Here is a 22,452-nt window from a genome sequence, read left to right as displayed (position 1 = left end):
ACTGATTTTGGGCTTGGTTTGTTCTTTTTTTTTCCAGTTCGTTGGGTGTACTGTTAGATTGTTTATTTGGGATTTTTCTTGATTCTTGAGGTAGGCCTGTATTGCTATATAATTCCCTCTTCGAACCACTTTTGCTGTATCTCATAAATTTTTTTTTTATTTTATTTTTTTCCTTTTTCTCCCCAAAGACCCTGGTACATAGTTGTATATTCTTAGTTGTGGGTCCTTCTAGTTGTGACATGTGGGATGCTGCCTCAGCATGGCTGCATGAGTGGTGCCATGTCCGCGCCCAGGATTCGAACTGATGAAACACTGGGCCTCCTGCAGTGGAGCGCATGAACTTAACCACTCAGCCACGGGGCCGGCCCCTGTATCTCATAAATTTTGGCACATCATATTTTCATTTTCATTTGTCTCCAGATATTTTTTGATTTCTCCTTTGATTTCTTCATTGACCCAATCGTTGTTCAGTAGCCTTTTGTTTAATCACCACATATTTATGGGTTTCCACTTTTCTTCCTGTAGTTGACTTCTAGTTTCCTACTGTTGTGGTCAGAAAAGATGCTTGGTATTATTTCACTCTTCTTAAATTTGTTGAGACTCTTTTTGTGATCTAATATGTGATCAATCCTGGAGAATGTTGCATGTGCATTTGAAAAGAATATGTATTCTACAGTTTTGGGATGGAATGTTCTGTATGTATCTACTAAATCCAACTGATCTAATGTGTCAGTGAAGGCCAATGTTTCCTTATTGATCTTCTGTTTGGATGATCTATCCATTGGTGTAAGTGGAGTATTAAAGTCCCCTACTATATTGTGTTGTGGTCCATTTCTCCTTTTATGTCTGTTAATAATTGCTTATATATTTAGGTGCTCCTATGTTGGGTGCATAGATATTTACAAGTGTTATATCCTCTTGTTGGATTGTTCCCTTTATCATTGTGTAGTGCCCTTCTTTGTCTCTTGTTAACAGTTTTTGTTTTAAAGTCTATTTTGTCTGATATAAGTACTGCTACCCCAGCTTTCTTTTCATTGCCATTTGCATGGAGTATCTTTTTCCATCCCTTCACTTTCAGTTTGTGACTGTCTTTAGGTCTGAAGTGTGCCTCTTGTATGCAGTATGTATATGGGTCTTGTTTTTGTATCAAATCAGCCTATCGGATTGGAGCATTTAGTTCATTGACCTTCAGAGTAGCTATTGATAAGTATGTACTTATTGCCATTTTGTTACTTTTTTTCTGGGTGTTTTAGTAGTTCTCTGTTCCTTTCTCCTCTTGCTCTCTTCCCTTGTCGTTTGACATCTTATTTTAGTAGTATTTTGGGGTTCCTTTCTCTTAATTTTTGTGTATTTATTATAGGTTTCTGGTTTGTGATTACCATGAAGTTCATATATAATGACCTATGTAAATAGCAATCTGTATTAAGTTGAGGGTCTCTTTGGTTTGACCTCTTGCTAAAAGCTCTACTCTTTTACTCCTCTCCTCCACATTTTATGTTTTTGATATCATATTTAGTCTCTTTTGTGTGTGTATATATCCATTAACCTCTTATCTTGGAAATAGATAATTTTAGTACTTTTGTCTTTTGACCTTCATATTAGCTTCATAGGTGGGTATCTGCTACCTTTACTGTATATTTGCCTTTACCAGTGATTTTATTATTATTGTTTTAAATTTTCTTATTCCTATTTGTGGTCTTTTCTTTTCCACTTAAATAAATCCCTTTAGTATTTCTTAAAAGGTTGGTTTCTTGGTGCTAAACTCCTTTAGTTTTTGTCTGGAAAACTCTTTATCTGTCTTTCCATTCTGAGTGATAACCTTACCAGGTAGAGTATTCTTGGCTGTACATTTTTTCCTTTCAGCACTTTAAATATATCATGCCACTTCCTTCTAGCCAGTAAAGTTTCTGCTGAGAAGTCTGCCAATAGCTTTATGGGGTTTCCTTTATAGGTCACTGGTTGCCTTTCTCTTGTAACTTTTAGGATTATCTCTTTGTCTTTAGTTCTTGATATTTTGATTATAATGTATTTTGGTGTGGGTCTCTTTGGGTTCATCTTGTTTGGTGCTCTCTGTGCTTCCTGTACCTGGATGTCTGTTTCCTTCCTTAGGTTAGGAAAATTTTCAGCTATTATTTCTTCAAATTTCCGCCCCTTTGTCTTTCTCTTCTGCTTCTGGGACACCTATAATGTGGATGTTAATGTGCTTGATATTATCCCAGAGTTCCCTTAGACTCTTCTCGTTCTGAAAAGAATTGAAAAATTCTTTTTTCTTTTATCTGTTCAGCTTGGGTGATTTCCTCTAGTCTTTTGTCCAGCTCACTGTCTGTTCTACATTGCCGTTGATTCAATGTAGTGATTTTTTCATTTCCATTATTGTATTCCATTATTGTATTCTTCACTTCTGCTTGGTTCTTTTTTATATTTTCCAATTCTTTGTTGAAGTTCTCACTGTATTCATCAATTCTTCTCCCAAGATCAGTAAGCATCCTTATGACTATTAGTTTGTACATCAGGTAGATTGTTTATCTCTGTTTTGTTTAGTTCGTTTTCTGAGGATTTGTCCTGTTCCCTTATTTGGAACATATTCCTTTGTCTCCTCATTTTGCCTGTTTCTCTGTGCTTATATCTATGTTTTACATAGATCAGCTGCATCTCCTGATCTTGAAGAAGTGGCCTTATGTAAGAGATGCCTTATGAGGCCCAGCAGTGTGCTTCCCTCTTGTCACCAGTTCCAAATGTTCCAGAAGTGTCCTCTGTGTGGGCTACATGTGTCCTTCTGTTGTGGCAAGGTTGCTGTTTCTGTAGGTGCATGCGGAGGCTAAGCTGTCCCCCTGACTGGCTGGCTGATTGTAAGGCTCAGCTGTGTGTGGCTGTTATGGTCCCTTCAGTCACTTTATTGGGCAGGGGGAGCCCCAGCACAGTTGTTTGCAAGGTCTAATAACACATTACTGCTGCAGTTTCTCTGTTAAGTGAGTAGGCCCCCAGTGTGGCTGGTTGCTATGCTCAGGGGCTCACAATTGCTGTAGTCCTACAGCCTGCAAGGCTGTTGTCAGCTCTTTCAGTAGTGCAACTGGGTGGGGCCAGCCTCAGGTTTGGCAGTGCACAGTTGTTTCAGGCATTGGAAGGTGGGGCAGATCCCTATATTGCTGTTTGTGAAGCACAAGTCTGCTGCAGCTGACAAGCCCCACTGCCTGCAGGCCCACATGCCCTGTCCATGTAGTCCTGCCCTGTGCACATGCCCCACTAAAGTGGACCCACTCGCCCCGCTGCAGAGGCCCCACATACTCTGCCTACCCAGGCCTGCCCCTCATGCATGCTCTGCCCTCAAAGGCAGACTCACTTGCCCTGCTGCAGAGATCTCACACATCCCACCTATGCAGGCCACAAGTTGCCTGAGGGCTTGCTGGTGGGTGGGGCCCATTCCTAGGGTAGGTTGCCTGCCCTGGCTGAGCTGGATTAAATCAGTGCTCTAGCAGGCCGGGCAAACTTCTGTGCTAACAGGCCAGGGGAAGAACTCCAATGATGTCTGCCAGCATCTATGTCAGCATGCCTGTGTTAGGTCACAATAATGGCTGCTGCCAATGTCTCAGTCCTTGGGGAGATGGTCCCAGCCATCTTCTGCCTCCCTGAGATGTACCCAGAGCCTATCAAGTGAGTCTCTTTTCACCAGAGGACTGTGCACCTTTCTGGTGATTTTGTGTGTGGGCCCTTTAAGAGCAGGCTTTTCTTTCTCTTATGTTCAGTAGCTTTTCTGGGGGTGCTCCCCATTGTTGTTAGTAGCCAGCAAAGCCAGATGTTATGACAGTCGTCTCGGTCGTGCTGAGTCCTGAAGCTGCTTATTGTGGGAAAGCTCCGCTGCTCAGATCCTCTGTGGCACCAGGGAAGGCTCTGTGCCTTTGCATTGCTCCCAGCTGGCCATGCAATACCACCACTGGAATGTGGCTTTTTTCCTCTTCAGAAGGAATTTCTGCCTCTTCCTCCTCAGTCAGCACTGTGCCCTTGTTGTGGGGGTTCTTTTATCCAGTTTCTGGATCTCTCTCAGGGATCATTGTTCCAAGGGTAGTTGTAAATTTGTTGTGTCTGTGAGAGTAGGTGCATTCCGAGCCCTCCTGTGCCACCATCTTCCAAGCAATCTGAATTATTATTTTCCTTCCCCTTCCCAGTCAGTTTATTACCCATTTATACTTATTTTGTGAATTGCCTTTTCTTATTCTTTGCCCTTTTTTTTTTTCTTATTTAAAAGTACTGTTTATATAGTAAAAATAACAACTCTTCCTTTGTCAGGCACATACATTACCATTATTTTTCTCATTTTTTTCTTTTGGCTTTTGTTTATAGTTTTTTATAATAGAAGTTTCTAATTTATGTGGTCAAATCTATCAGTCTTTCTCCTTTCTAGCTTCAGGATTTGTAACATACTCAATAGTCCTAACCCACACAGTTATAAAAATATCTTCCAGTTCATTCTTTCTATTTCTAGCTGGTTCGTTTTTACTGTTTTCTCCAGTATTGGATCTCAGCTTTTGTTTATGGATTTGATTGTAAGCATCCCTTCACAGGGCTTCCGCTGTTACCTTCAAGGTACTCCTCACGCTATCCCTTTCTTCCTAAACCAATTCCAAACCCTTAGCCCCTTGACTTGTGTACCAGGCAGCTAAGCCCAGCTCCCAACTACTGCCTCTATCCATCCAAAGAGATTGGAAAGGGGAAAGAAAACTAATATTTTGCCTTAAATCCTCTTCCAGGTACTCTGCTAATGACCTTGGCAATACTATAAACAAAGTTATAGCTTCTAGGGAGTAAATTGTTACCCTGGAGTTTCTTTCTCCTTCCTCTTCCGTCCACTACCGATTGACCATAACACATTTTCCACTGGATCACTGGAATCTTTGTTCTCCTTTTTTTAAAAAAATTTTTATTGTGGTCTAAATAGTTTATAACATTGTGAAATTTCAGTTGTACGTTAATATTTGTCAAACACCATATAAATGTGCCCCTGCACCCCTTGTGCCCGCCCTCCCTTGTCTTCTTCCTGATAATCCCTAAATTGTTCTCTTTGTCTGTAAGTTTGTTTATCTTCCACATATGAGTGAAGTCATATGGTGTTTATCTTTCTCTGTCTGGCTTATTTCACTTAACATGATGCCCTCAAGGTCCATCCATGTGGCTGCAAATGGGACAATTATGTCCTTTTTTTAATGGTTGAGTAGTATTCCATCGTATATATATATATATATATATCTCCACCACATCTTCTTTATCCGTTCGTCAGTTGATGGGCACTTGGGTTGCTTCCACGTCTTGGCTATTGTGAATAATACTGCAATGAACATAGGAGTGCATAAGTCTCTTTGAATTGTTGATTTCAAGTTCTTTGAATAAATACCCAGTAGTGGGATAGCTGGGTCATATGGTAGTTCTATTTTTCGTTTTTTGAGGAATCTCCATACTGTTTTCCAAAATGGCTGCACCAGTTTGCATTCCCACCAGCAGTGGATGAGGGTTCCCTTTTCTCCACAACCTCTCCAACATTTGTTACTTTTTGTCTTGCTGATTATAGCCATTCTAACAGGCATAAGATGCTAAGTGTAGTTTTGATTTACATTTCCCTGATGATTAGTGATGAGCATCTTTTCATGTGCCTATTGGCCATCTATATATATTCTTTGGAAAAATGTTCATATCCTCTGCCCATTTTTTGATTGGGTTGTTTGTTTTTTTGTAGTTCATTTGTGTGAGTTCTTTATATATTATGGAGATTAACGCCTTATAAGATAGATGGTTTGCAAATACTTTCTCCCAGTTGGTGGGTTATTTTTTCATTTTGATCTTGGTTTCCTTTGCCTTCCCGAAGCTCTTTAGTCTGATGAAGTCCCACTTGTTTATTTTTTCTTTTGTTTTCCTTGTCTGAGTGGACATTATATTTGTAAATATCCTTTTAAGGCTGATGTCAAAGAGTGTACTGCCTCTATTTTCTTCCAGAAGTTTTATGGTTTCAGGTCTTACCTTCAAGTCTTTGGTCCATTTTCAGTCTGTTTTTGTGTTTGGAGAAAGATAATGGTCTGCTTTCATTTTTTTGCATGTGGCTGTCCAGTTTTCACAGCACTATTTATTGAAGAGGCTTTCCTTTCTCCATTGTATATTCTTGGCTCCTTTGTCGAACATTATTTGTCCATAGATGTATGGTTTTACTTCTGGGCTTTCAGTTCTGTTCCATTGATCTGTTTGTCTGTTTTTGTACCAGTCCCATGCTGTTTTGATTACTGGAGCTTTGTAATATGTTTTGAAATTAGAGATTGTGATGCCACCAGCTTTGTTCTTGTTTCTCAGGACTGTTTTGGCTATTCGGGGTCTTTTGTTGCCCCATATGGATTTTAAGATTGTTTGTTCTATTTCTATAAAGAATGTCATTGGGATTCTGATTGGAATTGCATTGAATCTGTAGATTGCTTTAGGTAGTATGGACATTTTAACTATCTTTATTCTTCTAATCCATGCACAAGGAATATCCCTCCATTTCTTTATGTCATAATCGATTTCTTTCAGTAATGTCTTATACTTTTCCTTGTATAGATCTTTCACCTCCTTGGTCAAATTTATTCCTAGATATTTTTTTCTTTTTGTTGCAATTGTAAATGGGGTTGTATTCTTGAGTTCTTATTCTGTTAGTCTGTTATTAGAGTATAGAAATGCCACTGATTTTTGTAAGTTGACTTTATTCCTGCCACTTTGCTGTAGTTGATTGTTTCTAATAATTTTCTGATGGATTATTTGGGGTTTTCTATATTTAAAATCATGTCATCTGCAATACCTTATGACCCGGCCATCCTACTACTGGATATCTATCCAAAGAACTTGAAATCAGCAATTCCAAAAGTCCCATGCACCCCTATGTTCATTGCAGCATATTTACAATAGCCAAGATGTGGAAGCAACCTAAATGCCCATCAACTGATAATTGGATAAAGAAGATATGGTATATATATACAATGGAATACTACTCAGCCATAAAAAAAGACAAAATCGTCCCATTCACAACAACATGGATGGACCTTGAAGGTATTATGTTAAGTGAAATAAGCCAGACAGAGAAAGACGAACTCTGTATGACTCCACTCATAGGTGGAAGTTAAACATAGAGACAAAGAGAATTGATTGGTGATTACCAGGGGAAATGGGGGGTGAGGGGAGGGCAGAAAGGGTGAAATGGTGCACCTACAATATGACTAACAATAATGTACAACTGAAATTTCACAAGGTTGTAAACTATCATAATCTTAATAAAAAGTAAAAAAAAAAAAAAAAAAAACCAGGAGAAAAGGGGGAAAAAATCATGTCATCTGCAAACAGCAAGAGTTTCACTTCTTCAGTGCCTATTTGGATTCCTTTTATTTCTTTTTCCTGCCTAATTGCTCTGGCCAAAACCTCTAGTACTATGTTGAATAAGAGTGGTGACAGTGGGCACCCTTGTCTTGTTCCTGTTCTCAGCAGGATGGCTTTCAGTTTTTCCCCTTGAGTATGATGTTGGCTGTGGATTTGTCTTATGGCCTTTATTATGTTGACATATTTTCCTTCTATACCCATTTTATTGAGAGTTTTTATCGTGAATGGATGTTGGATATTGTCAAGTGCTTTCTCTACATCTTTGGAGATGATCATATGGTTTTTGTTCCTCCTTTTGTTAATATGGTTTATCACCTTGATAATTTGTGGATGTTGACCTATCCCTGTGTCCCTTGTATGAATCCCACTTGATCATGGTGTATGATCTTTTTAACATATTGCTGTATTCAGTTTGCCAATATTTTGTTGAGGATTTTTGCATCTGTGTTCATCAGTGATATTGGCCTGTAATTTTCCTTCTGTGTTGTCCTTGTCTGGCTTTGGGATCAGGGTTGTATTGGCCTTGTAGAATGTGTTAAGAATATTTCTGTCTTCCTCAATTTTTTGGAATAGTTTGAGAAGAATAGGTAATCAGTTGTCTTTGAATGTTTGGTAGAATTCTCCAGAGAAGCCATCTGGTCCTGGACTTTTATTTTGGGGGAGGTTTTTGGTTACTGTTTCAATCTCTTTGCTTATGATTGGTCTATTCAGATTCTCTATTTCTTCTTGATTGAGTTTTGGGAGGTTGTACGAGTCTAAGAATTTATCCATTTCTTCTAGATTGTCTAGTTTGTTGGCATGTGGTTTTTCATAATATTCTCTTATAATCTATTGTATTTCTATGGTATCCATTGTAATTTTTCCTCTTTCATTTCTAATTTTATTTATTTGAGGCTTGTCTCTTTTTTTCTTAGTGAGTGTGGCTAGGGGTTTGTTTATCCTCTCAAAGAACCAGCTCCTTGTTTCATTGATCTTTTTTACAGTCTTTTTTGTTCCAGTTTCATTTATTTCTGCCCCAATTTTTATTATTTCCCTCATTCTTCTGAGTTTAGGCTTTATTTGTTCTTCTTTATCTAATTCTGTTAGGTGTAGTTTATGGTTGTTTATTTGAGCTTTTTATTGTTTGTTAATGTGGGCCTGCATTGCTATAAACTTCCCTCTTAGGACCACTTGTGCTGCATCCCATAAGAGTTGGTCTGGTGTGTTTTCATTCTTGTTTGTCTCCAAATATTTTTTTATTTCTCCCTTTATTTCTTCAACGACCCATTGGTTGTTCAGTAGCATGTTGTTTAATCTCCACATTTTTGTTCCTTTTCCAGCTTTTTTCTTGTAGTTGATTTCTAGTTTCACAGCATTATAGTCAGAAAAGATAGTAGATAATTTCAGTCTTCTTAAATGTATCAAGGCTTGCCTTGTTTCCCAATATGTGGTCTGTGCTTGAGAATGTTCCCTGTGAGCTTGAGAAGAATGTATATTCTGCTGTTTTGGGTTGGAGTGCTCTCTATATATCTATTAAGTTCATCTGGTCTAGTTTTTCATTTAAGTCCACTATCTCCTGGTTGACTTTTTGTCTGGATGATCTATCCATTGATGTAAGTGGGTTGTTGAGGTCCCCTACTATTACTATGTTGTCACTGATATCTCCTTTTAGGTTTGTTAATAGTTGCTTTATGTGCTTTGGTGCTTCTCTGTTGGGTGCATACATGTTTATAAGTGTTCTGTCTTCTTCGTGGAAAGTCCCTTTTATCGTTATCTACTGCCCCTCTTTGTCTTTCTTTACCAGTTTTATCTTGAAGTCTACTTTGTCTGATATAAGTATGGCAACACCTGCTTTCTTTTGTTTGCCATTAGCTTGGAGTATCATCTTCCATCCCTTCACTCTGAGCCTGTGTTTGTCTCTAGAACTGAGATGTGTTTCCTGGCAGCATATTGTTGGGTCTTGTTCTTTAATCCATCTCACCACTGTGTGTCTTTTGATTGGAGAATTCAATCCATTTACATTTAGAGTGATTATTGATATATGAGGGCTTAATATTGCCATCTTATCACATGTTTCCTGGTTCTTTTGCATCTCCTTTGTTTCTCTTCCCATGTATTTCAGACTACCAGTTTGATTAGGTAGTTTGTAGGTTTTCTTTGTTTTCTCCTTGTTTATCATAAATGTCTCTGTTCTAATTGTTTAGTGGTTATCCTTAGGTTCATATAGAAAATCTAATAGTTGAGATAGTCCGTTGTCTGATAACTGCTTATTTCCTTAGAGTATACTGATTCCATCCCATTCCTCTTCCCCTTCTAAGTTATTTTTGTCATATCTTTTTCCATCTTGTGTTGTGAGTTTGTGGTTAAAATGATGAGGTCATTTTTGTTTTGGTGTCTTCTTTTTTTTTATCCTTGATGTTAAAATTAAGTGTTTACTAACCTGATCTGATAGAGAGCTGCCGTTTTCTAATTATTGCCTACCTATTCATCTCCTTGCTCAGGGCTTTGTAGCCCCTTTGCTATTTTTTTTTTTCAGGTATGAGGGCCTTCTTGAGGATTTCTTGTAGGGGGCAATTAACTCCCTTAGCTATTGTTTTATCTGAAGGAGGTTTTCACTGGATAGAACATTCTTGGCTGATAGTTTTTGTCTTCCAGGGTTTTGAATATATCATTCCAGTCTCTCCTAGCCTGTAAGGTTTCTGCTGAGAAATCTACTGAAAGCCTGATAGGAGTTCCTTTGTAAGTTATTTTCTTCTGCCTTGCTGCCCTTAGTATATTTTCTTTGTCCTTGACTTTTACCAGTTTCACTCCTATATGCCTTGGGGTGGGTCTTTTTACATTGACAAAGGTAGGAGATCTCGAGGCCTCTTTCACATGGATTTCCAGCTCCCTCCCCAGGTTTGGGAGGTTCTCAGCTATTATTTCTTTGAACAAGCTTTCTGCTGCATTCTCCTTCTCTTCGCCCTCTGGAATACCTATAATCTTGTTGCATTTCCTGATTGAGTCAGTTATTTCTCTGAGAGCTGCTTCATTTCTTTTTAGTCTTAGTTCTCTCTTCTCTTCCCTCTGAAGCATTTCTGTAGTACTATCCTCTAACTGGCTGATTCTGTCCTCCATATTTTCAGCTCTTTTGTTTAGGGAATCCAGATTTTTCTTTATTTCATCCATCGTGGTTTTCATCTCCAACAGTTCTGATTGGTTCTTCCTTATTGTTTCAGTCTTCTTTGTGAGCACATTCCCTAATTCATTAATTTGTCTTTCTGTCTTTTCTTGTAACTTATTGAGTTTTTTTATGATAGCTGTTTTGAATTCTTTGTCATCTAGGTTATGGATTTCTGTGCCTTCGGGGTTGGTTTCTAGGGACTTGTCACTTTCCTTCTAGTCTGGAGATTTACTATACCTACTCATACTGCTTGATGGAGTGGATTTTTGCTTCCTCATGGTGCTCTTATCTGGTCACAGCTGCCACGTACTGCCACTTGGTGGGGATCAGGCACTGTGTATTCTGGGCCTGGCCTGAGCAGGGGCTCCCCAGCTCCGGCCATTGACTGTTTTTCTCTCTGAGCAACTGATTGATGGCAGATCTGGGCCAGGGGAAGGGTACTCTCTTTCACTGGCACTTCCCCCAGCCCCTGCTTGTCTCTCTGTGTGGAGCTCGGGGTGACTGCAGGACTGTGTACATTCCTTTTCCCCAGCAGCTCACGGCTCCATGCCCCGGGTGATAATGGAGCTGGAGTGCCGGGCAGGGGCAGGGCACTTCTACTCAACTGTGCACTTTCCCCTCCTTCACTGCCACACTCTCTGTGCCATACTCTGGACGATTCTGGGGCTCTGCACTTTTCCAGCCACCGCCAAGCTCTCTGCTCCTTGCTCCGGGTGATCCTGTGGGTGGAGTGCCGGGCAGGGACGGGGCACATCCTTCCACTGCACACTTTTCCCGCCGCCACTACACACTTTTCCCACCGCCACTACCATGCTCTCCTCACTGTGCTCTGGAACATTCTGGGGCTGGGATACCAAGTGGGGATGGGGCACCTTTCTTCACCTGCGCACTTTCCCTGCCACCATTACCATGCTCACCACACCATGCTCTGGACGATTCTGGGGCTGGGGTACTGGGCGGGGACAGCTGCCCTTTTCACCTGTGCATTTCCTCCTGCTGTGGCCCATCTCTCTCCATGGAGCTCCTGCGGATCAGCTTCCACTTCCTCCAGGGGATCCAGCCCCACCACCAGCTTCAGGCGTATGGCTGCATGGGTCTCTCAGACTTCTTTTGTGATGTGTATATGTCCTCTGTTGGTGTATGAATGTCCTTTTGGTTGTATATTAGAGGTGAGAGTTCAAGCAAAGAGCTCACTCCACCATGATGCTGATGTCTATCTCTTTGTCTCTTATAAACAAATTTACCTATAGCCTCATCTCTTCATAAATATTCTTCTCCCTGCCTTGATTGAAACATGACTTTCCCTGAGAACATCCCTTTTCCTCTCTCTCTCATACTCCACATACCAAAAGCCCAAAGTTATTGTCCTCGTTATCCTTTGCCACTTTTAAACCATTGCTTTTTCTCCCTTGTATAATCTTTCTTCTTGTGATGCTCATGACTTCTGGCTATACTTCTCTTTAACTCTTCTTGTCATTGACGTCTATGAATCTTTTGGCTTCTCCACCTCATTCATTGAGGACTTTGAAACTTAGCTCATTTTCTCTCTGTACCCAATCCCTGCAAGCATCTTGGGTAGTATTTGCTTCTTTATGGATGATCTATCACCATAGTTGCTTTCAAATGCTGAAAGAATATGTGACCTCTTGGACTCAAAAAATCTATATCACCCATTGCCATGTCACCATTCAGAATTGTACTACTATGAAATTGTAAACTCCTTTGTCATGATCTCTTATCACAAACCTTATTCCTCCATCTCTCTAGGTACTTGACTCACAGTATGCCTGCTTTCCTAGGAAGGTTTGCAAACCCTCAGCTCTCCTTTTTCTCCCATCTATCAATCCCTTATGACTTTACTTCCTTTCCTATCTTGCCCCCCATCTGTACCCAAGATCATAAACATCCTCAGTACTTTACTAATCTTCTTTTTTCTCTGCTCATCTAACAAATCTTAACCTTGTATTAACCAAACCATCTATCCTTCTCTGTTTCTAATCTCAGAGTGCTAAGCACTTTTTGGAGATCACAAAAGCATTAAAAATTCAGCGACTCCAACCTCTTCTGGGCTTCCAGTGCCCCTTGGATAATTTCTTACCTACTTGTGATCAGCTTCATACTTAATTCTTCATATTAGCTATTCCAAAATTCACCACTCTCAGGCCTTCTACCACATACCCCTCTCCCCAATGTGCGGCAGATGATGTCGCCTTCTACTTTACTGAGAAAAACCCAAACTCTCAGCTAAATATCCTTTTCTATACATAGATCAGAACCCACCTTTACCTCCTTTCCTTTGGTCTCAAAAAAGGTATCACTTCTTCTTTCAGTACCAATCTCTTATATATTGTAGATTCTATCCCTTCCTACTTCTTCAGGAACCTCAGTCAATCTCTATTCTCTCTTCTTAATATCTGAAACTTAATCTGCTTATATGATTCTTTCCCCTCATCTCAAGTCTTCCCTTTCTTTAAAAAAGACTTAATATAGTCATACAATGGAATAATATTCAGCAATAAAATGAAATGAGCTATCAAGCCATACACACACAAAAAGGAAGAACTTTCAGTGCATATTGCAAAGTGAAAGAAGCCAAACTGAAAAGGCTTTATTCTGTATGATTCCAACTATGGCATTCTGGAAAAGGCAAAACTATGATGATGGAAAAAGGTTAGTGTTTGCCAGGGGTTTGGGCAGGGGTGGAAAGAAGGATGAAGCAGTGGCTCATAGGATATTTTTAGGGCAGTGAATCTATTCTGTGTGATACTGTCATGGTGGATTCATTACATTATACAATTGTCAAAACTCATAGAACCGTACAACACAGAGTGAACCCTAATGTCAACGATGGACTTTAGTTAATAATAATGTAGCAGTGTTGGTTCATTGATTATAATAAATGTACCCCACTAATGTAGGATGTTAATAGGGGAAACGGGAGTGGAAAGGAGAGAGGGAGTATACAGGAATTCTCTGTAGTTTCTGCTCAATTTTTCTGCAAACCTAAGACTGCTCTAAAAAATAGAGTATTAATTTAAAAGAAATGGGTTAAAATAACCCTTAGCCAGGGTTAACTGCTGCTAAATTTTTGTATTTTATTTTTATTCATATTTTTTAAAAGCATTTGGAAACTTTCCTTCATCCTGCATTACCTTCTAGCCATTATCTGTCTCCACCAGTCAGTCTAAAATATTTATTGAGTATCAACCAGATGTCACACTCTAAGTAAGTGCTAAAGATTCAAGGAAAACAAAAGAGACTTGTTCCCTGCCTTCAAAGAGCTGGCAGACTAGAGGAGGAGCCATGTAAGTAAACAGGCACTTAGAGCAGCCCCTCACTCCTCACCATCCCTTCATGCTTCAGCCCACTCGGTGAGTCAGACTCTGTCCTGTCGTGCCCCTCAATCTCTCATAGCCAAGGTCACTAATGACTACCTTGTTGTTAGGTCAAAAAGTTGTTACCCAGTTTCTCTTCAGATTTTACACTTAAAACAATTAAACTCCACTTTTTCTTAAAACTCTCTTGTCTGTTGGCTTCTGTTAAATAACTCTCTTCTTGTTTTTTCTTCCTGTCTGATTGCTTTTTTTCATCTCTTTGGCTATAGGTTCTCCAAGCTCTATTATTGTACCTCTTCTCCATCTGTATAGTCTCCTGGATAATCTCGTGTATTTACATGGCTTTAACTACCACCTACTTATTGGTGGTCTCCAAATCCACGTGTCCAAGGAACCCTTGATAGCTCCCTGCAACCTATGGCCGAAGCTGAAGATATCCTAAAAAACCGTCTATGGCTATCTCACAGGATCTCAGAGTTTCCTCACTTGCCACCTTTATCCTCCATTCTGAATCCACTTATTCACATCTGATATCCCCAGTTTCCATCCTTTTGTCTAGTACCTGGATTTGCCTTTCAACCTTGTTTAACTGGTTGTTTGGCTTTCAATTTCAGAGTTATCCATGAATGCTGCCTCTCAGACCGTGCTGTACTGCAGCTCCAAGCCAGCTCTGCCTCCGTCCTGTACCCAGCCAGGTCGAATGTTCTCAAACATTACTTGTCTGGAAAGAGAGATTAGAAACTAGCTCAGATCTCTTACCTGAGCTTCAAAACTATATATGCTTGCTTTCATTACTACTTGTATATCCTTCAGGTGTCTCCAATTCAGTCTATCGAAAACCTCCTCCTGGGGCCAGCCCCGTGGCCGAGTGGTTAAGTTCACGCACTCCGCTTCGGCGGCCCAGGGTTTTGCCAGTTCAAATCCTGGGAGGACATGGCACCGCTCGTCAGGCCACGTTGAGGCAGCACCCCACATGCCACAACTGGAAGGACCCACAACTAAAAGTACACAACTATGTACCGTGGGGCTTTGGGGAGAAAAAGGAAATAAATAAATAAATAAATAAAATAAAAAATCCTGCTCCTGCTGGGTATCCTATGTCAATGAACAGTCGTAACATCTGTCTAGGGCCAATTAGGAAACATAAAATCACTCTTGACTCTTTCCCTATTTCACTCCTCATAGCCATGTCATATCAATTCTAGCTCCCTGTGTTTTCAAACCATCCCCTTAATTTAATATTTATTGTCACTACTTCATTTCTCTTGTGGTTTACGGAATGGCCTCCTAACTGGTCTCCTTGCTTCTCATCTTGCTAGTTTCCAGTATATTCTCCATGCTGCTACCAGAGGACTTTCTCTGACAGAAATTTGATTCTGTCACTTCCAGCAGAAAGTTGCTATGACTTCCTGTTGCATGTAAGATGGTAATGTAGGGCTAGCCCTGGTGGCCTAGTGGTTAAGTTTGACGCATTCTACTTTGGTGGCCCAGGTTCGGTTCCCAGGCACGGACCTACACTACTTATCTATCAGTGGCCATGCTCTGATGGCAGCTCACATACAAAGTAGAGGAAGATTGGCAACAGATGTTAGCTCAGGGTGAATCTTCCTCAGCAAAAAAAAAAAAAAAAAAAGATGGTAATGTAGGATCTGCTTCATATCTACCTCTCCAACTTATCTCTCATCACTCACCAGCTTCCAGTTTCAAAGAATGTGACAGTGCAAGGGCCCAATTTTAGAAAAGCCTGCTATCTAATTAATCAGGGCATGCTATCTAATTAATGAGTTATCTTAAATTACTGAACCCACAAACTTCCCAGAGCTCACAGCTCTGTGGTTGCCAGGTCTTGGGCTTGGCTCTGGCCCTAACCATACTTCCTCACTACCATGACAAAACTCCCTCTAGATGGGATGTAGGAAAGAGCCACTGTAGCTCACTACAAACTTCCCTTTCTCCAACATAGCACCAAGCACTCAAGTGTCTGTACTTGACATATTGGGGCCCAGTCCAGGTAGCACCACAACTACAAAGAGCTGGAAAAATATCCTTGAGAGTTCTGGCATGGGCTAGGGAAATCCGTTAATGACGTTGACTCCAGAGTGGGGATGAGAGAGTCTCAGGGCCAAACCGAGCCATAAAAAATGTTTACTCAAGGTAGCTACCAGCAGCCTAGCTGAAATGAAGAATGAGAGTCAATATGTAAAGGAGCCGAGCTCATAGCTGGGAAAATGGTAGTGAATATTAGGTCCAAATATTGAGGCAAGGTCAGTGACTATGAGGGTTAGAGGCAAGAAGGAATCAGGTATGCTGACAGGTCAAGTAAAATGGCTCAAATTTACGTCTGTGAACAACATGGACTGAAGCTTTATTCTACAGCCTTGCCTCGATCTTGGAATATTCCTCTCTAGCCCTCTTGTGGGGTTAAATAGGAATAGTGCAACACAGTGATACCACTGGACCTAGGACTCAGTTCCCTTCCCAGCTCCCCAATCAGGCAGAGGACAGGCAGAGACAGGGCTTTTCCAGATGCTATTTACTAGAGGGAACAGTTATCCCCTCAAATCCTTAGGTTTGATTATCGCGGATTTGGGACTTGGAAGAGTAGAGCCAGAAGATGACCACTGATCATTCAAGATAGCTGGGGTAGAAAGGGGGCAAGAAGGGTCTACCCAGCAGTGCTGAGCTTGTCTCCTGTGGGATGGTCTTTTCCAGCCCGAGTGAATGGATGGTCCAGGTCAGAGCTACAAAGGGCTTAGAAACCACCACACGGTCTCCTCCATTTATCTTGCTTTTCTCTTCCTATCCTCCTATGAGTTCTCATCACATTCCAGAAATTGCCCCCAAATTGACCTTCTATAATGTGTTAAGCTGCTGCTGAGAAGTTTGTGCTGGCTTATGTATTCCAGAAAACAGAAAAGGTCGACTTTTCCTACAACAAACTGGCTGATCCTAAGTTTTCATTTTATGACAAGACTTTGGTGGAAGCAGTGAAAAGGGGAGATGGCCGGGTGCACTTGTTTTTCCTCTCGCTCTCATTGTGTCATACTGTGATGTCAGAAGAGAAAGTGGAAGGTGAGGAGGGGCCTGAGGCCTTGTGGACTGAGCCTATCTCATAGAGTCTGGGCTGCTTGGAGGTGGGGGTGGTTTGGTGTAATTTGTAGTGCTTTAATCTAAGAAAGAACTTTCTAATAGGGAGCGTTGTCCAGCAATGGAATGGATAATCAAAATAAGTAGTGAGCTCCTTAGTCACTGAAACTATTCAAGAAGAAAACAACCTGTTGGTCTTAAAGGAGAGTCACTAATTGGCTAGGGGTCAAACTTGATGCTGTCTAGGGAGCTTTTGCTTTTGAGACTCTGTGATGTTCTGTCACAGAATTCATCTGAATTGTCCCCAAGATCAGCCCTATTATCTCTGACAAGACTTCTTGAATGATGAGTTGAATCATCTTTTTGTTTCACAATTTAAAGGTGTTGACTGAAATAAAGAGTCTGGGTGATGCTAGTGAAGGAGTTTATTCAGTAATCAGCATGAGGAGTTTGAACCCTGAGAACACATTTCAGCAGAGCGCTCTCCTGGAACGGCTCCGGGGGGTGGAGTTTAAGTGCAGCTTGGATCTCTCACAGACTGGTGTACGTGCAGGGAAGAGGAAAAGAAAAAGCTTACAACTAGAGCTAACATCGTGCCCATCTTCCTCTACTTTATACATGGGCCGCCCGGGCCGCCAAAGCAGAACGTGCGAACATAACCGCTGTGCCATCGGTCTGACCCTACAACTAGATTTTTTTAAAAAGGGGTAGAGTACATCTGAGCTTTTCCCTGGATTATACATTGAAGGTAACGTAAAGAAGAATTCCGGGGCCCCTGGTGCACACATTCTGCTTCGGAGGCCTGGGGTTTGCCGGTTCGGATCCCGGGTGCAGACATGGCACCGCTTGACAAGCCATGCTATGGTAGGCGTCCCACATATAAACTAGAGGAAGATGGGCATGCATGTTAGCTCAGGGCCAGTCTTCCTCAGTGAAAAGAGGAGGATTGGCAGCAGTTAGCTCAGGGATAATCTTCCTCAAAAAAAGAAGAAGAAGAAGAAGAAGAATTCCTTCATTATCCATCAAACAAGTTCAGAGATGCTGACTTTATGTGTGGAGGGAGGCAAGGTGGAGGGAGGCAAGGACCAGGGTCACTAGTTATTCATTCAATCTCTAAGAAATGCACCTGTGAAATGTGAGAGCAAGGTACCCCTTTATCCCTTCCTGTTGTGGATCTGTCCAGCTGGCGTCTCCAGTCATGAGGTGTGGGGTTCAATGTCGTTTTGACATGGCTGAAGGTGGCCTGCATGGCCGCTTCATAGGGCAGCGTGGATTTTATTCTACTGACTTAAAATCCATGCACTTTTCTTGTTAGATTCACGTGTTAGACCAGGGAGAGGGATCCCAAAGATCTGTCCACAAAGGTATCTCCATATATCCTAGTTTCTTTAGTAATCAAATATGACTGTGTCATCCATGAATTTATCCAGACCGTTTTTAGAAACAATGAATGAGAAATGACTGATTATAAATTAAGAAGACTCTTTTTTCTTAACAAACAATTTAGGCAACCAAAGAAATCACATCCTTTAAAGTCACTGTACTCTTAAAGTAATACTACCATTAGTAACACCTTATATTTGTGTATTACTTTACAGTTTTACAAATTTCTTTCATTTATATTGTCTCCTACAATCTTCACAACAGCCCTCTGAGGTAAACAGAACAAGAAAAATGATGCCAGTTTTATATAGAAGGAAACTGAAGGTAAAAGAGCTTAAATGACTGGCCTAAAATCCTTTAAGAAGGGCAGAGGTGAGATAAGACCCCAAATCTCATGTCTCCTGGTCCCAAGTGCTCCCACCCCGCCACAGGCCTCTCTGGGCCTGACATTCCAACAAGTTGCCATTACTTGAAGCATATTTGGACTTTTCTTTGTTTACTGCCTTGAGTGACAAGGTAGGAAACACATAAGAAAATAGTCTTATTGTCCCATAGATACATCTTATATCTGACCTAAAATTATCCTCCCCCACCTACGTTATTCACAAGTATAAGACTCTGATGATGCGTCACCCTTCTTCAAAAGCAAATTGACCTTCAGAGGAGAAATAATCCAAAATATACCTCAGGTAGTGGTGATGTTCAAAAAAGAGGAGTTCCAGAAATGTCTTGAGTAATATCACATTGAAAGACTGATTCAATAGAGGGAGTCATTTAGCTTCCCAGAGTGAGAGTTTCAAAGGTGACAATACTCACGCATATGTATTTTTTCATTGTTAACTAAACAATCCATCTTGCTTTCTGGCAGCAGTGTTTAGCAAAGTGTGGCCAGTCTTATGCAGGAGCACTTTATGCAAGACCACCTGCATGAGACTCACCCTGGAGAGTTGTTACAAATTCGATTTCCTAGGCCCTCCTCCCAGGTTTTGTGATTCTGGATTCCGTAAGTTTGAGTAGTGCCCAGGAACCTGCATTTCAAGCCCCCTGAGCCATCTTTACCCACTAAAGTTGGAAAGTAACTGCCTATGTTTTGTTCATTTGTATACATGCGTGTACCATGTACCCCTGTATACTAACTCGGGTCTGTGAAATGAGTTGAAGATATTGGGAAAAAAAAAACTGACCTGATCTATGTAACCTGGCCTTTTAGGGCCAGACTCGTGAGGAAGCTTTGAAGAAAGATGTCCCCTCCTGGGCTCCATTTTTATGTAAGCCACTTGGAAGACAGTGTGACTTCTGGGTGGACTTCAGCTGCACATCTCTGTGGCCTCTGGCTGCCCTCTTCTCTCCTACCAGGTGAGCTGGTGTACCAGGCTCAGTCCCCAGATGAAGGTGCCCTGGTCACTGCTGCCAGGAACTTTGGCTTTGCATTCCGTTCTCGCACATCTGAGACAATCACGGTAGTCGAGATGGGGGAAACCAAAGTCTACCAACTGCTGGCTATCTTGGACTTCGACAATGTGCGCAAGAGGATGTCTGTTATTGGTGAGTGCCCCTTCTAGTCGGTCTTCTTCTGTTATTTGTCTTTCATACATGTTTACATGTTGACTTTCTCTTCATCTACACACAAATGTTGTCTCCTACCCACATGCCTTCTCACAGGTACTATGCCTCCAAGACAAGCACACAGCCATTCCCACTTTCTCTCTCACATATCCTTTATATTTTCTCTTTTACACATATTGGGGCTTGCTACCTTATGCTAGGGCCCTTCTTCAGTATTCCTGGGTAGTAGCTTGTTAGAATCCTCAAAGCCAAGATAAGAACAGAGAATAAATATGTAAAGCCTGAACTTGGAGTAAAAGATAGGGGCAGACAATATAGGGGAAATTCATACTATCTTGCTCTCAATTACTTTGGGCCTCTGACTGAAGAGGAAGGTCATTCTTCATCCTTGGTCCTTACTAGGTGTAGGCCTTGGTCTGGAACTTGGACTTGAGAAGCTAAATGTGATTCTGCGTCAGAGTCTTCCACAGGTGATATTGAACCCATGGAAGAACTGGTTCCATGAGGTCCTCTCTCACTCTTACCAGCCCTTACTGTATCACTTATCCTGTGTGACCACTCTTTGAGTGCTTAGCCCCCAAACATATCAGGAACAAATGTCATGGGAACAGCTTCCTGACATCTCTCAGTGGCCTAGACAAGTTCTTGTAACAATGGGCCTCTGTAGCTACTTTGCTTAATTTGCTTATCCTTAGTGAGGACACCTGAAGATCGGGTAATGTTGTTCTGCAAGGGTGCAGACACCATCGTTTGTCAGCTGCTTCATCCATCCTGTAGATCCCTCGGAGATGTGACCATGGAACATTTAGATGTAAGTGTTTGGGTTGCAGGGGGGGGAAGCTGTGGGCGGTTCTGTGTATCTGGATATGTGTCTACATATGTGTCCCTGTGTCGGTGTGTTTTTGTATGGCTATATATTGGTGTCTGTGTCTCTTTCATTGATAGAACAATAAAAACTACCTCATTCTGTGGGATTCTTACTGACCACATTTCCAACTTCTATGTCAAGGAGTTGGACGGCACAGGATCCCAGGGGCATGACAAGGATTGTGTCTGTGAGAGCACTTACCACAATCAGAATAGTTCTCTCTACGATTCCTGGCTCAGGAGGTCCCATGGTCAGACCTAGAATTTGCTTCAGAATAGGGCCTGCTGACACAGGAGACCCCACCCCACTCACCATGATAGGAACAGACTGCTTTTATGGCCTGGAGCAGAGAGTGCCAGACCTGGGCTGTTGAGGGGACTGTTTGATACCCTCCTCTATTATCCACAAGATTAGAATCCCCAAGGCTATCTCCCCCTACCTTCTCTTACCCTAGTTTCACCCCCTAGGATTTGAGATGTACCAGAAAGAGAGAGTGGCTCCGGTCTGCTGGTACTAGAAAGGAAAACCACATCCACACCCTCTGGGGTTTCTCCTCTTAAACCTGGATATATAAAGGGTTTGGGGGAATAGGACAGGAGATGAGACGGGGAAGGGGCAGATCAGAAAAATATTTTAAAGAAGAAATAGATTGGAGAAAACGCTATTTTATTAGGCCATTTTGGCTTAACCCTACATTAACACATAGCCAGAAGTCAGAGAACAAATGGCCAATAAGCACATGAAAAGATGTTCAGTGTCATTAGCCATCAGGGAAATGCAAATCAAAACCTCAAGATATTACTTCACACCACTAGGATAACTAAAATCAAAAAGATGACTAGACGATAAAAAGCATCAGCAAGGATATAGAGAAATTGTAACCTTCATCCATTGCTGATGGGGATGTAAAATGATGCAGTCATTTTGGAAAACAGTTTGGCAGTTCCTGAAAAAGTTAAACACAAAGTTGTCATATGACCCAGCAATTCCCCTCCTAGGTTTATTCCCAAGAGAAATGAAAACACATGTGAACACAAAAACTTGTACCTGAATGTTCATAGAGCATTATTTATAATAGCCAAGAAGTGGAAACAACTCAAATATCATCAACTAACTGATAAATGGATAAATAAAAGGTAGTATATCCACACAATGCAGTATTATTCAGCCATGAAAAGGAATGAAGTACAGGCACATGCCGTGACATGGATGAACCTTGAAAACATTATGCTAAGTGAAAGAAGCCAGTCACAAAAGACCGCATATTATATGATTTCATTTATATGAAATGTCGAGAATAGGCAAATCTGTAGAAACAGAAAGTAGATTAGTGGTCGCTGGGGTCCTAGGGGAAAAGGAAATGGGACTGACTGCTAATGGGTACAGGTTTCTTTTGGGGTGATGAAAATGTTCTGGAATTATGTAGTAGTGATGGTTGCTGGCTGGTTTATGTGATGGTTTATGAATATAATTTTTTTTAAAACCACTGAATTGTACACTTTAAAAGGGTGAATTTTATGGCATGCACATTATATCTCAAGTTTTAAAACAAGTCAGTGAAGTGTCCCATACAGGATGGCTCTTATGTCTTATACTGGTTCCCAGAGGCCACAGTGTTTTTTATGGGCTAGTCTGAAAACTTCTCTTATCTTTTAACCTTCCAAGACACATGAATTAGGGTGTCAGAG

General features: G+C 41.1%; 1 protein-coding gene across 23 annotated transcripts in view; it reads left to right on the top strand.

The window, feature by feature from the left end:
- The window catches only part of LOC106846989 (phospholipid-transporting ATPase FetA-like), a 128,690-nt gene that overhangs the window by 92,564 nt on the left and 13,674 nt on the right, over positions 1-22,452 (top strand). For all 23 annotated transcript variants that reach the window (XM_044779271.2, XM_070519243.1, XM_014866078.3 and 20 more), the window contains 3 exons: positions 16,767-16,932; positions 19,687-19,875; positions 20,592-20,707. In XM_044779271.2, the coding sequence (XP_044635206.1) occupies positions 16,767-16,932; positions 19,687-19,875; positions 20,592-20,707 (471 nt within the window). The remainder of the gene's footprint in view (positions 1-16,766; positions 16,933-19,686; positions 19,876-20,591; positions 20,708-22,452) is intronic.

The sequence above is a fragment of the Equus asinus genome, chromosome 10 (assembly GCF_041296235.1).
Source record: "Equus asinus isolate D_3611 breed Donkey chromosome 10, EquAss-T2T_v2, whole genome shotgun sequence".
NCBI classification, from domain to species: Eukaryota; Metazoa; Chordata; class Mammalia; order Perissodactyla; family Equidae; genus Equus; species Equus asinus.
The sequence above is the reverse complement of the archived record's forward strand: the minus strand, read 5'-3'. Positions and strand labels throughout refer to the sequence as shown.